At 52.4% G+C, this 14,842-nt stretch overlaps 1 protein-coding gene across 1 annotated transcript; it reads left to right on the top strand.

Annotated features, from left to right (window-relative positions):
* Window positions 1-1,562: 1,562 nt before the first annotated feature.
* On the top strand, window positions 1,563-14,463 carry KRT79 (keratin 79). Its single transcript, XM_036090530.2, has 9 exons — window positions 1,563-2,143; window positions 4,618-4,838; window positions 6,099-6,159; window positions 6,283-6,378; window positions 11,415-11,579; window positions 11,787-11,912; window positions 12,572-12,792; window positions 13,460-13,494; window positions 13,771-14,463. The coding sequence occupies exons 1-9, from the start codon at window positions 1,661-1,663 to the stop codon at window positions 13,974-13,976; spliced, it is 1,614 nt and encodes a 537-aa protein (XP_035946423.2). The 5' UTR covers window positions 1,563-1,660; the 3' UTR covers window positions 13,977-14,463.
* The last annotated feature ends 379 nt before the right edge of the window (window positions 14,464-14,842 follow it).

The raw sequence follows: 14,842 nt of genomic DNA, 5'->3' as shown, positions 1-14,842 counted from the left end.
GTCTGGAGTGGGTTTGCTCTCCGCCTGCCTTCCTCCGGCTGTGGGAATGGGCCGCTGTCCTCTCCTTCGGGATCCTGCAGCGACAAGTGGCCAGAGTCCCAACTCCGCTGTGGAAGGAGTGTGGCAAGGGGCTGTTGCGGCTCCTTCCCTCGGGCGAGTCTCTTGCCTCTCTGGGCCCATTTTCCAGTTTTCCAGCTGAAAGCTCAAGTGGGCGAGGAGGGCCAATCTCCAAAGTCACCTCGGCAACACTCCCTCAGTCCTAACATTTCACTAACATCTGACATCTCCAAGTCTTCCTTTGGGGCTGTGCTTGGTCCCAGGAGCCTGAGGTGGGTGGGTGGGGGCACAGAGGGGACTGTGTGAAGTGATCAAGGAGCCCCTGGCCTTTCTGAATCAAGCATCAGGCTCCTTGGGGGCTGGGAAGATGGGAATGTTGGGGTGCTCCCTGGGGTTCTTGGGGCCTTTGCTGAACACAGTCTTCTTAGACCTGTACTTATGTCTTTTTTTTTTTTTTTAAAGATTTTTTATTTATTTATTTGACAGAGAGAGACAGCGAGAACAGGAACACAAGCAGGGGGAGTGGGAGGGGGAGAAGCAGGCTTCCCGCGGAGCAGGGAGCCCGACGTGGGGCTCGATCCCAGGACCCTGGGATCATGACCTGAGCCGAAGGCAGACGCTTAACGACTGAGCCACCCAGGCGCCCCTAGACCTGTACTTATGTCTAATCAGAATGGGATGTGTCCTCCACCCACCTGCAGCCCCCTCCAAAGTGGCTGGGCCCTTCTGGGGATGCTCTGCTGCGGGACAGAGGGCTGGGGGGAGGGCTCTCAGGTGATAGTCAAAGCGCTCTGTTTCTCTTCAGTCCCCAGCCAAGTGTGCTTTGCGCCATGCATCTCCCTGACCTCGGCGCAATGCCTGAGGAGCCCAGGCCTTTCCACCTTCTCCTCAAGTGCCCCGGCCCCACGGTTGGGCTGAGAACCTCTTTCTGTCCTTGTACCCACTTGGCTTGGCACGGGGTCTCCGCCCAGCAGACAATCTGCCAGCGGATGACAGAACAGACTGCCCCTGCCCCCACCCCCACCCTGTCACCTGTGGCCCCCACCCTGGACCTGCCAGGAGGCGATGAGGCTGTGGGCTGGGAAGGTGGGACTGGAGCAGGCCTGGGCACCCTCTCCACAGCCCGTTGCCCAACCTCCCTTTCCTTGCCACCTGTACAGCCCTGGGCCCTGGGGCCTTGGCTTGCGACAGGGGCCTGGGCCAGATCCCACAGAACAGAGCCCCATTGACGGTGGCCATCAGGGCTGGGTGGGAGAGCAAGCCAGCCCCTGGGTGGTGGGGGCGGCCGTGGGAGCCTGTATCATCCCGTTCCAAGTCAGAAGAGCCCCAGGGGGGAGAAGGTGGCATCCTGCCCCACACAGTCTCGGCTCAGCCCCAGCTCGGGAGCACAGGTGATAACTGGGAGCAGCCCCTCCCTCCGGCTGGGGGAGAGGGGACTCCCCTGGCCCACGGGGCCCCTCCCTCTCTTCCTGGGGCAATGGGGCAGGAGTGTCTGTGAAGCCCAGGAGCCAGCCCAACTGGGAAAAGATAAAAAGCCCATCGGTGGCACAGCAGCTTACCGCGTTCGCTCTCTGCTCTCCCAGCCTGCACTCCGGCCCCTCTGATGGCCATGAGGTCCTCTGTGGCTCGGCAGACATACTCCACCAAAGGGGGCTTTAGCTCCAACTCCGCAAGTGGAGGAGGTGGCTCCCGGACCCGCACCAGCTTCAGCTCAGTGACGGAGTCCCGGAGAGGTAGCAGTGGTGGGGGGCCGCGCTGTGGCCCCAGCAAGGGTGGCTTTGGCAGCCGAAGCCTCTATAACTTGGGGGGCAGCAAGAGCATCTCAGTCAGTGTGGCTGGAGGGTCATCCTCAGGGCGGGCCCTGGGAGGCTTCGGCTTCGGCAGTGGGGCCTATGTGGGCTTGGGGGCCGGCCGGCAGGCATTCGGGCCAGCCTGCCCCCCTGGAGGCATCCAGGAGGTCACTGTCAACCAGAGCCTGCTGACCCCTCTCAACGTGGAGATCGACCCCGAGATCCAGAGGGTGCGCACCCAGGAGCACGAGCAGATCAAGACCCTCAACAACAAGTTCGCTTCCTTCATCGACAAGGTGAGCCGGGGTGGAAGGAGGCAGGGAGGGGCCCTTGGAGTAGAAGCAGGGCCGCTAAGAGAGGGGGTGCTGGGCAGAGGCTGCACACTGTTGTGGGGGAGGTTGATGGGATGACTTTGGAGCTCTCTGGCCTGGCGACAGTCTTCTGGGTCTTACTGTCCTTGCTCAGGTGAACTTGATTCTACTCACGAGGCCTGTTGCCGAGCCCGGCTTGACTGTGTTGTGCCTCTCCTACGGTCGTCATTAACACGATCACACAGCGGCCTGTCGCATGATTAGGGAGTAGACTGTCCTCACGGCTCCCCTTAACAGGGTGGTCCTTAGTGCCTCTGGTCATTTCACAGCTGGGGAAACCGGCTCAAATGTCCAACAAGTTACCCAAGGAGCCCGATCTCTTCCCTGTTCTCTCAGTGTTGGAAAAGGCCTAAGGACAAAGATGTGATCAGGACACGATTGAGGGGGTTGTCCTAGGAGAAGTTACCATTTTGCTTCTCCTATTCCTCCTTGCTGTTCTGGTCAATAGGCTCAGTTTGGGGTGGACAGTGAAGAGGGTGGTCGCCAGGGCACCATGACCTGGGGGTATAGTTTGATCTGTCCCAGATCGGGAGCATCCTGACTCCTTCCCTGGCCTCCAGACTCACTGGGTGGCTCTTGTACTTGCTCTCTGGCATTTCCGGGTCTGCTTTGCTGCATTGTCTACCTCTACCCCAAGTCCCCAGGCAAGGGGACCATGATGGGGAAAATCCTGGTGGATAACTGTTATCTTAGTTCAGTGACCTGGGGGTTCCCAAAGAACATTCATGTCCTCTTTCTCATGTGAAGCCCACAGTGTCCCATTGTGGGACACCCATAGTGATATTGTGTCCATTTTGAAGAAGAGAAAACAGGACTAGAGAGGGCAAGGGATTTGCCCAGGATCATACAGGCACTTGGAGGCAGAGGCAGGCCTGGAACTCAGGTTCATGGGCCCTATGGTCCTTGGCATTGAGAGGTCTCGTCTACGTTTGTGGCAGAAGCACCTGCTTCATGGTACCCAGGCCATGTGACTTTGGGCCTGGGGTGCTGTGGAGGTGGGACCTGGAGAAACCGGATGGCAGGTGAAGCAAGCTGTTCCGCCCACCTCCTCACCTTACCCCCTAGTGACTTTTGGTCCTCCTGTGGGACTGTCCCAGAGGTTAAACAAGCAAAAACCTCTCTCAGGCTCTCAGCATCATGTTCTAGGAGCTGGGGGTCTGTGAGGTTGACCCTGTCCAGTGTCTCTGGCTGGGCAGAGAACCCCCTAGGGGGCCTGTGAAGCCCATGCCATGAGCCCTCTTTTAAGTCTTTAGAGATAGGGCTGGGCATCTATATTTAAAATTAAAAAAAGGTCAAATTTATAGAAAAGTTGCCAGAACAGTACAGTATATTCCCATATATTTTTTCACCCAGATTCTCCAAATTTTAAAATTTAATTTAATTTAGTTTAATTTAATTTTAATTCCAATGTAGTTAATATATAGTGTTATATTAGTTTCACGTGTATGTCATAGTGATTCAACACTTCCATACATCACCTGGTGCTCATCACAAGTGCACTCCTTCATCCCCATCGCCTATTTCCCCCATCCCCCCACCCACTCCTTCGGGTAACCAGCAGTGTGTTCTCTAGAGTTCAGAGTCTGTTTCTTGGTTTGTCTCTTTCTCTCTCTCTTTTTCTTTGCGTGTTGTTTTGTTTCTTAAATTCCATATATGAGTGAAATCTTATGGTATTTGTCTTTCTCTGACTGACTTAATTCGCTTTAGATTCACCAATTTTTACATTTTGTCACATTTGCTTTCTCTTTCCCCACATGTGTGCGTACACATGTATGTATGTACATATTTGTGTATATACATACATACACATACACCTATATATGCATCTGCTTTTTTTTTTTTTTTAAAGATTTTATTTATTTGACAGAGAGAGATACAGCGAGAGAGGGAACACAAGCAGGGGGAGTGGGAGAGGGAGAAGCAGGCCTCCCGCGGAGCAGGGAGCCCGATGTGGGGCTCGATCCTAGGACCTTGGGATCATGACCTGAGCTGAAGGCAGATGCTTAACAACTGAGCCACCCAGGCGCCCCTGCATCTGCATTTTTAACAGTTGATTTTGGTGCAGAATTAGGGTTCAGGAACACTGATCTAGTCTGGTTTACCCAGGACAAGTGGGAAAGGGAGACCCAGAGGTAAGTGACTTGACTGTCATCAACTAGTAAATGACTGAGTTGGGGCATTTGCAATTTATTAACTCTTTAGAGTCTTTGTCATTGGATTGGACAGTCTTTTCCAGCAAGACTATTCCCTTAGGAACCCCTCCCCTCAGCAATGCATGGGCTGTGCACTGGCCCTGTGAGGTCCTGGTTGGGGACAGGTGGTGACGATGGGCCCAGTCCTGGGTCCCTCCTGGAGCCAGGGGATGGCACCAGCCCACCACCCTTCTTGCTCTGGCTCAGGTGCGTTTCCTGGAGCAGCAGAATAAGGTGCTGGAGACCAAGTGGGCCCTGCTGCAGGAGCAGGGCCAGAACTCGGGTGTCACCAGGAACAACCCGGAGCCCCTCTTTGAGAACTACTTGGGCAACCTGCGGAGGCAGCTGGACAACCTCCAGAGCGATCAGGGGAGGCTGGACTCAGAGCTGAGGAATGTGCAGGATGTCCTTGAGGACTTCAAGAGCAAGTGAGGAGGACTGGACGGCTGGGCCCATGTGGGGGTGGGAGGGGATGGCGTGGGCAATCTCCCCAGAGAGGGTCACCCCATTCCCAGGCGCCTGGGTCCAACCTGGGGGAGTGCACAGACAAAGCAGCTTCCCTTGGGTGTCCAGGCCCTGGGCCCATTGTGTCCTGGAGAATTGTCCCACTTATTTGTGTATTATTCATAATTTAAAAAACTCTAAGGTAGGGAGAATATGTAAGGAACCTCTATGTTCTTATTACTCAGGTTTAATTATTAACTCATAGGCAGTCTTGTTTCATCTATACACCCACTTGATTTTTCTCCTCCCTTATTGTCTTGAAGCAAATCCCAGCCATCGTGTGATTTCATTCACAGATATTTACTGGCTATATTCATATGGCTCATCAGTATAGCTTGACTTAATCAAGCATAAACATAATGCCATAACCACATCTCAGGTTTTTAAAATAGTAATTCCTCAATATCATCGACTATCCATTCTTTTTGAATTTTTGACTGTCCCATAAATGTCATAAGTTTTAAAAATAGTTTGTTTGAATCAAGATCCAGATAAAGGGCAGATATTATGATGAGTTGATATGTATATCTATAATTTTAGGGTGTAATCTTTCATAACTTTCCCAATAACTTGATACTGGTGATTTCTAACCCTTAAAATTTCAGCAAAAGCAGGGCGCCTGGGTGGCTCAGTTGGTTAAGCGACTGCCTTCGGCTCAGGTCATGATCCTGGAGTCCCGGGATCGAGTCCCGCATCGGGCTCCCTGCTCAGCAGGGAGTCTGCTTCTCCCTCTGACCTTCCCCCCTCTCATGCTCTCTCTCTATCTCATTCTCTCTCTCAAATAAATAAATAAAATCTTTAAAAAAAAAAATCTCAGCAAAAGCAGTTGGAGAGAAGTGAGCTGTTTTAAATGACCTCCTGCCTGTTGAAAGTGAACGCAAAACTAAACCGCAGTTGACACATCGCTGCCTGTTCCTAAAAAGCCTCCTGTGGGCTCTGATCCAAAGAGCTGGCTTGATTGCCATATTATTGCACAAAATCTGGGCCTGTTCCCTCAGAGTGGGTGGGCAGGAATATTTAACGACTGTACCCCAAATTTCTTCACTGGTCGGCTGCATTACAGAACTGCTTCTCAAAGGTGTTCTTAGATAATGTGGGACCCAAGGGGGCTTAAAGCCAAGTGGGTTAAATGTCTTAAAAGGCAGAAGTAGGCTGAGCCTGGCCTGAGTCTTCCTATGTAACAGGTACGAGGATGAAATCAACAAGCGCACTGCAGCGGAGAACGAGTTTGTGCTGCTCAAGAAGGTGAACAGGTGGCAGGGAGTGGGGGAGGTGGTTCTTGGGCTTGCCAAGGTGCTGGGCTGACTCAGAGGGAGGTGAGAGCCCTGGGGGCTGAGGCATCTGCCCTGCCGTCTCTCTTGCCCCCAGGATGTGGATGCTGCATACATGAGCCGAATGGATCTGCATGGCAAGGTCGGCACCTTGACTGAGGAGCTTGACTTCCTGAATCATCTCTATGAATTGGTGAGATGGCCAGTAGACAGGGACAATTACGTTTATGTATAGCACTGGGGATTCCCCCTGGAGGTCTGATCTGAATTCACCAGTGCAATTTAACTGGAAGAAGATAGAACTTGGACCTTTCATTAACACGAGCTTCCATGTATTCAGTGCTAAGGATGAGCCCAGACACCGGGCCAAGTTTTACATAATCCTCTCAACAAAGCCACAGTAGAGGTACAACTATTGTTTCCATTGTATAGTAGGGGACACGGAGGCTCAGGGTAGCTTGCCCATGGTCACATAGCTAGTTAGAGGCAGTGCCGGAATTAAAACCTGGTTCTTGGACTTCAGAGTCTGACTCGCGCTCCTCTGTTAGACTGTTTCCCTTCTAGACCAGTTTGTAACGGATCAAGGGCTGGAGGAGCAGAGAGGGGCAGAGAAGGGCCTGAGAGTCCAGGTTGGCGCAGGAGTTGAGGTGTGGGTAGTGGGTAGATTGCAGGATCCAGGAGGGGTCCCAGGAAACCAGGAGGTTTTGAAGACCAGGGCGAGAGGGCTGAAGTTAACCTGAGTTGATCTTAGCATCCAGGACCTAGACCCAGACTTGGTAGGCGCTTTGTGGCCCACCGTCCCTCCATGCTGGAGCCCTTTCTCTAACATCGCTGATAGGAGTCATGTAGCCTCGGCTTGAATCCTCCTGGTGGTAGGAAGCTCACTATTTTTTAGGGCAGGCATTTTCATTGTTGACCAAATTAGAAAGCTGATTTTAATCTTCTTCCCATGACTTCTGCTCTTGATTGGCCCTGATTCTGCCCTCCAGGCAACAAACCCAGTTGTCTTCTGTGTGGCATATTGTCTTTCACAGGGCAACACTTTAGAGGTCAGGATGCTTCAGGGACTGACATCTGTGGCATATGAGGAAGCTGAGGAAACAGCGTTCTTAGTCCAGACTTTGGAAAAGAGTGGGATAGGGAGGGAGCTTACAGACTTGCATTCGTGCACCTAATGTTGCGGTAGTTTATGTGTCATCTTTAGAAGCCATTTCACAATATTTGCTCTTTAAAAAACCCCCGGACTTTTCCACATGAATGCTTTCAAGTGAGGCGTGTATCCATTTGCTTCCAACTTCCAAGATTTGGGCAGTTGAAGTTTTGAAACCAAATGCAAGAGTTAATGAGTCCCATTTTCCCTGTGACATGTGATTATGGTTTCATCCCATCGTCTAGGTAACTGTGGGCACTTTGAAACTTGATTTCCCCTATCCATATGTTGGAGATACCCAACTGGGTAATTGGATGTATTCATGATACCCCAGCTTGGGGTTCTCTGTAGACCTGGTAAACTTTCAGTTCAATGTGAATGTTCATTTCAGTGTACGTGACCAGTGAGCACATTAAAGCCAACAGGGCCAAGAACCGAGTCCTAGTGCAAGAACTAGGTCTTCAGTGGTGCCTTTCTCCCAGGCTGACCTCACTCCACTAATCACTAATTTGTGGTTCAAGTGCCTCAGCTACTTTAAAATCTAGTTGACCATATCATCATCTGGCCCACATCTTTCTGTCTTGTGTTCAAGAATGCTGTGGAAGTCTTGGTCAAGCAATGTCTGTGATGGTCCTTTAGCATTTTAGTAATACAACCACAGGAGAAAATGAAATCTATTTGGCTTGGCCTTTCCTTAGGGAAGTCTTGCTGGTTCTATGCCTCTTACATTTTGTGATTCTAGAAGTTCATAGGAGGTTGACGTCAGGTTTAAGCTGAAGAAGTCTAAGTATCATCCCCTTGAAAATGAGGACATTTGCTGCATCGGGGGTTCTGGAATCTTTCCTAATCTCCATATTTCTTACGGATCTCTGGGAGTATTCATCCCCTTGGCAATCCCATGGCCTCCTAGGATATGCTCCTTTGGCCTGGACCCTTGAGAGTCCCCAACAAGGCCAAGGCCTGTCATACTTTCTGTGGCTGTCTTGGCTTTCTAATTCTTCTCCAGCATCCTGCCCTTTCTAGTTTGATGATTGTTCTCTTTGATGGGAAACAGGTAAATGACATAGCCATTAAATTGTTGGGTTTTGGGGGGTATTTTTCGGGTTAGTCCAATGCTGCCTCTCTGTTCTTCTCACCTAGAGCTTCCCTACAGCCCTTGTCAGCTGGCCTCAGCATTTCCCCTGGCTCATCCTTGGCTGTGTTTTTCTCCTTCTAACATCTCTACCTGCCCTGTCAGAATGGAGCTTGTTGGGGAATGTTCTGTGCCATCACGCTGATTTCTTAGGTGCCTCCCAACTTTCTTCTTTATTGGGACCACTGATGGTGGTTTGCTGCTTGGGGATTCCTCCTTCTCTTCTCTTAGGTTCTTTTCTCTTTGGGGCCAGGTCAACAGTGCCCGCCCCCTTTTCTCTAAATGGGTAGGAATTGGCTTTCCTGCTGTCTAAAGCACATGCCTGGCATGCCCAGTGTTCTTTCCTTTGCTGTTCCTTATCATTTAATACCACATATTACTGAGTAGTTTCCACATGGCTCTGGCTTTGGGGGCCCTACAGTCTCAGCACATGGTGTTGAGGCCGTGTTGGGACAGGGACAAGGTGCCTGGTGCACGCTGTGCCTGACCCTTCCTTATAGTGCTGGGGGAGCTTCAGAGGAGATGGGATTTGAATTTTTGAAGGAAGGGCAGGAATTCTAAAGGAGGAGAAAGAAGGGCCTGCCAGCCAGGGCCCAGCCTGCACAGTGACATGGACGCAGCATAGAGCACATGTGTCTGGGGAACAGTGGGTGGGCAGGGTAGGGCAGAGAGGGTCTGGGAGAATCAGGTGAGGATTGGGTGGGCAGGGAAGGTGGGCTAGGGGCCAGGCCAGGGTTCCTCCCTGTCAGAGTTCCTCATTGCCTACCTGTGCCTCTTTGGGGCTGAGAATGAAGGCCAGAGCAGCTGTTCCTTGCTGCCTCCTGCACAAATCAGCACTCCCTAGTTGATTTCAGGCTCTGGTTTTGGTCAAGCTAGATCTCAGGGAAATCCGGAGGGCCACCCACCAAGCCCTGGCATGTCTTACACGGCAGAAAAGCAACCTCGTGCCCTCCCTCTGGCCCGGATGATCCCTGTGGGACTCAGCCCCTGCTCCGGTGTCAACACTTTGGCCTCTCTGGCTCATTTCCTTCTTGCCCAGAGGCCCTCCACCTGCTCTTCCTCTCACGGTCCCTGGTGTCTGAGGAGACACATACCTTTAATCTACAGAACTCTTCCTTCTCCACTTGTATCAGCTCTGTTTCTTTGGAAAGCCTAACCCTTTTATCCTCTTATTCTATCACTCTAGGTGGTATCTGGTAGATCTTCTTGTCTTAAAAATTCCAATTTGATTTTCCTCGGGACCAAGCTCTGTCACGGGACTGCCGAGGGACCCTGAGCTGGGGAGGGTGAGGGGGTGATGCTGCAAGATGACACTGGCAGAGTGGTCACTGCTGTGGCAAAATGACGTGATCTGTAGCAAATAAGCCTCATGGACGTCTTGACTGACCTTCAGAGAGGTGTGGGCACATAATGCATTTTATTTAGCACCCACCATGGGCCACAAATGGATCTGAATCCTTACATCCACCGCACGAGGAAGGTATTATCACGGGCAGTTTATAAAAGAGGGGGCGGAGGCATCATGAGGCTTCATGACCACCCCGGTCACACAGCTAATGAATGGCAGGCTGGGGACATGAACTTTGCTTTGCCTGTCTCCAGAGCTCATGTCTTTTCACTAAACCGCAAACATTTCAGTGATTGGTGTTCACCCCTTCCTCTTCACCCATCCCACCTTTCAAAAGACAGCGTAACTTAGTAATCTAAATCTATGTCGGTATGGACGGCAGTTCTGGCTTTGGCAGATTTCTTTCTCGATTTCTGCCTATCTCTCTTTTAGTCTGTGTCACCTCAGGTTCTGGTGTCAGACAACCTAGGATTGAGACTGGGCTCCCTGCTTATCAGTTTGTGATTTGGGGCAGGTTACTCTTTGTGCTATTGGAAAAGGGCCTGTAATGAGTTGGTGCCTGTCAAGTGCTTAACACAGCACCTGCCCACAGGAAATTCTCAGTCAGTGAGAGCAGCTGTTATATTCCAGCTCTATCTGTTATAATCCCACTGGCTGCAGGAAAGCTGGAGACAAGACCAGAGCACACAAGGTGTTGACTTTGAGGGGGAAGATTCTCTCCCCTTTGGGAGCCACTGAGGAGCACTGAGGGGATGAGGGATTTGATTGGAGCTGGAGTCTGGGCAGTTTGTCGGCAGCCCAGGGCAGGAAGGACCATGGGTGCGACGAAGACAGAGCTCAGCTAGGAGACCATGCAGATGACCTAGTGATAGAGCTGAGCTCAAAGACAGAACACAGAAACTGAACTTGCTGTTCATGGCATCTTTAAATGCCTGTTTATATGTCAAATTCGATGGTCCTAAAAACCCAGGGAGGGTCCAAGAACATCACCATGGTCTTTAAATGTCAGTATAGTCTAGAGGAAACCACTTGGGATTTGTTGCTCAACTGATTGATTCCAGTCTGGGGCCCAGGACTGGACGGGATGACCTTGGATCTAGTGACATTGGATGTGTCACTTCTCTTTCCCAAGCCTCTTTCCTAACCAACCTGTGTCAGGGCCACTGTGAATGGTGGTGCAGGTTGTTAGCTGGCTGAGTGGAGAGTGGGGTTTGAATCAGGCCCATGCTCAGCTCCCCGGGTCCCACTGTCTGCCCCTGCTCGGAGGGGAGACTTTTCCCAAGTTGACAAAAGTGGCCTGGCCTGACTCCCAGGGTGTTCTGAGGATGAAAGGGACTGGCACTGGGTTTGGGTGCAGTACGTACACATTCTTTCCCCTTCTTTAATCTCTGGGAAACCTGTAAATCCACAAAAAGGAAAGATATTTATAAAAATGAGAGCCCCATTTCCCAGCTGGAGAGAATGAGGCCTTTCCTTCTAGGCTGCAGCCTGGGGCAGAGCACAGGCATCCTGATGCCACCTGGGGACCCCGTCCTTCATCCCTCGGGTGTCCTGGGAGCCTGGAGCAGGGACTCTGGTGGCAGCTATCTCTTTCTGCAGGAGCTGAGCCAAGTGCAGACCCACGTATCTGACACCAATGTGATCCTTTCTATGGACAACAACCGCAGACTTGACCTGGACAGCATCATTGCTGAGGTCAAGGCCCAGTATGAGCTGATCGCCCAGAGGAGCAGGGCTGAGGCTGAGGCTTGGTACCAGACCAAGGTGAGAAGAATGGCTGGTCAGGTGTGTGGGCTGGGGCAGACAGAACTTCCGCCATTGTGAGAGGCCTGGGGCCAGACGCACCCAGCCTACACGGGGTGGGGGTGGGGGTGGGGGTGTGGGGCTCTCGCTGTGAGGGTGGGCCTGGGGCCACTAGTTACCCAGGAGGGCTTGGAACTGACAGCTCACTGACACTTTTTTGGTCTCCAGTATGAAGAGCTGCAGGTGACAGCTGGGAAGCATGGGGACAACCTGCGGGACACTAAGAATGAGATTGCTGAGCTCACCCGCACTGTCCAGAGGCTGCAGGTTGAGGTGGATGCGGTTAAGAAGCAGGTGAGCCTTTGGTTGGGAGCCTGGGGATCAGGCCTGGGTTAGCAGAGGTGGTGACCTTTTCATTGTCACGCTGAGGGGTGAGAACTGCTCTTTTCCTGATGGATGGGACACACTCAAACGCTGGACCATTAAGAGCAACACACTCCTTTTACAGGATAAGAAACAGGCCCGGAGAAGGATAAGGACTTGTCCAAGGTCACATTGCATATTAGTGGTGGAGCAGGTGGGATGATCTCCTCCAAGGAGATTGAGCCTATCTCCAGGAGGTCGGAGCAGGAGGCTGACAGTTCAAGTGTCCAAGTCATAGGTGCTGATTCCCTCTAGGATATGGCTAAAAAGCTTGGGTTTTTCCCCAGATCAGAGTGAAGCATCTGGTTAATGGTGAGGTTATATTCTTTATTCTATCTCTTTGAAGTACTGGGCTGAGTTGCAGCAGGAGGGACTAAGACTAGACTTCAGTAAGGACTTTCCCAGTGGTGCTATATGACCCTGCTTGTGTAATAGTATCTCTTCTCTGAGATGAATATTTCTCCTTTCCTTCTTTCTCAGTTGGGGTTGAGGGGGGGATGGCTGGGGAATGGTGATGTCTGGTTTGAGGGCAGAGAGATGGATGTGATGACCCTGGAGGGTGTTCCCAACACCTCTCATCCCTTGGGCAGTGCCAGCAACTGCAGACGGCCATCGCAGAAGCGGAGCAGCATGGGGATATGGCACTGAAGGATGCTCAGAAGAAGCTTGGGGACCTGGACATGGCCCTGCACCAGGCCAAGGAGGACCTGGCTCGGCTGCTGCGCGACTACCAGGCTCTTATGAACGTGAAGCTGGCCCTGGATGTGGAGATCGCCACCTACCGCAAGCTGCTGGAGAGCGAGGAGAGCAGGTGAGGGCCCCCTCCTGCCCTGATTCAGAGGGCTTTCCAGCCCTGCCTGTGGGAGAGCCTGTGTCATCGTCGGCTCTGTGCTGGGGGTAGGGAAAGAAGGGAGGAACCAGGGAGCTGGGCTCCTAACTCATCACCCACGGGAGACTCCATTTGTGTTCACGGCCTCTGCTGCGCCTCTCCTCGGTTGGCATGACAATCAGTAATCCTTACGGTGGTCGGCAGCCCTGCAGAAGTGAGGCTTCTTCCAACACCTTTGAAGTTTTGAAAAAAAAAAAAAATTAATCATCTCTGTCCTTGGGAAGGCATGAGATGTAAAGAAAGTCACTTGAGCCAGAAACCAGGAAGCTTTGTTTTGGCATGAGCTTTGTTTGCTGTCCATGATGTGCATGCAGAGGGAAGGCAGGACAAGGACAGGGGAGGAGGGGGCCACTTGGCCTGCTGTGGCTCTGCTTTCTCTGTCACACCTGCTGGAAGGTCTGCGAGGCCCAGCACAGCCACGTGCACGTGTTTCTCACATCTTCTGGTCTTGTCTTGTGGGCCCTGGCTCGAGAATTGACCCACTGAGTTGATCCACTGTGAAGGCAGAGAGTGGGAGGCAGGAAGGAGGGGGAGGGTTTTCACTTGGGCTCCAGGGACCACTGACCCTTCTCCTGATCTGTTTCTTCAGGATGTCTGGAGAATGTCCCAGTGCAGTCAGCATTTGTGAGTATTTTGCTGCCATGCCCTGCCCCACGCCCAGCCCCGGTCCTCTGCTCCATCCACTCAATCTGTCCTTGGCCAGAAGCACATTGCCCTCCACCTGAGCCCCTGGAGACAAGTTCAGGGCTTCCCAAAGAATGAGCTTCCTGCCCCACCTTCTCCATCAGTTTCCTACGGCTCCACTGCCTGCTTGTGTTCCCGTCCCTCACTGGCTTCTGCAAGTCCCCCTCCCTCTTCCAGCATGGCTGCCCTGCCTCACCCAGACCCTTTGCCTTGCAGCGGTGACTGGCAACTCCACCACAGTGTGCGGAGGCGGTGCGGCTGGCTTCGGGGGTGGCATGTCCCTGGGCGGGGGAGGGGGTGCTGGCAAGGGCGGATTCGGCACCAGTGTGGGCTACGGCACCGTCAAGGGAGGGCCCGTCTCTGGGGGCACCTCCATCCTGAGGAAGACCACCACGGTCAAGACGTCAAGCCGGAGGTATTAGCTGCCCAGCAGTGCAAGCTGGGGCCCCTGCAGTTTCCTCTTTGCTCTACTCACCCCACTCTGCTGCCCTCCCCACCCACCTCCGTAGGAGCGGGAACAGCCCCAGGACCACAGGTCCGGTGTATTTGCATGCCAGACTCTTTGCCTGTGACCTGCATTTTGGGAAGGTTCAAATCTACCCACATTTTCTCCTTGCTTTTGCAATGTGATGGGAGGGGAAGTTAAGGCCATCACCTTGAGTGATGTATTTGAGTGATTTGGGGGTGACCTTTTGACCACTGAGAGGAGGTTGGATTTCTCTCAATTCCTCTATTCTTCTGCCTGCATTCAGGGAAGGCTGGGGGAGGAAGGAGGAAAGTTGGGAGTGGTCCCCGAAGGCCTTTCAACCTCCCCAGTCTCCACCAGACTCAACCCCTCTCTGAATCTATCCATGCCTGGCTCTCCTGTCTGTGCCTGTGATGTATCTCAATAAATGGCAACTGCTGCTAGCTGTCTGTGGCTCCAGTCTGTCCTGCCTGGGGGACTGAAATTGTCAACCACACGCTCACCATGCCCCATGCTACTCACCATGCTAGAAGCACACCAGCTGATACCATTACCACTGTAGGCCTTGGCTCTTACTCTCTCCTTTGTGGAGCTCACAGGAGAAGGCTTGAAGAAATATATAAGTTGTTCAAGGCAGGACCCGGCCACTGAGCAGATGCCTATTACCAGCCCATCCCCTGATGCCACTGAGTCCTCTGCTAACTCTGTGGGGCAGGCAGCATGATTGTTCAGTGGAGAGATCTTGGGCTTCAGAACTGGGCAGACTTGGGTTTAAATCCCAGATCTGCCAGTTACTGTGTGACCTTGGGCAAGTCATTTAAA

Source organism: Halichoerus grypus, chromosome 6 (assembly GCF_964656455.1).
Source record: "Halichoerus grypus chromosome 6, mHalGry1.hap1.1, whole genome shotgun sequence".
Taxonomy (NCBI): Eukaryota; Metazoa; Chordata; class Mammalia; order Carnivora; family Phocidae; genus Halichoerus; species Halichoerus grypus.
Note: the sequence above shows the minus strand (reverse complement) of the source record. Positions and strands in the feature narration are given on the sequence as shown.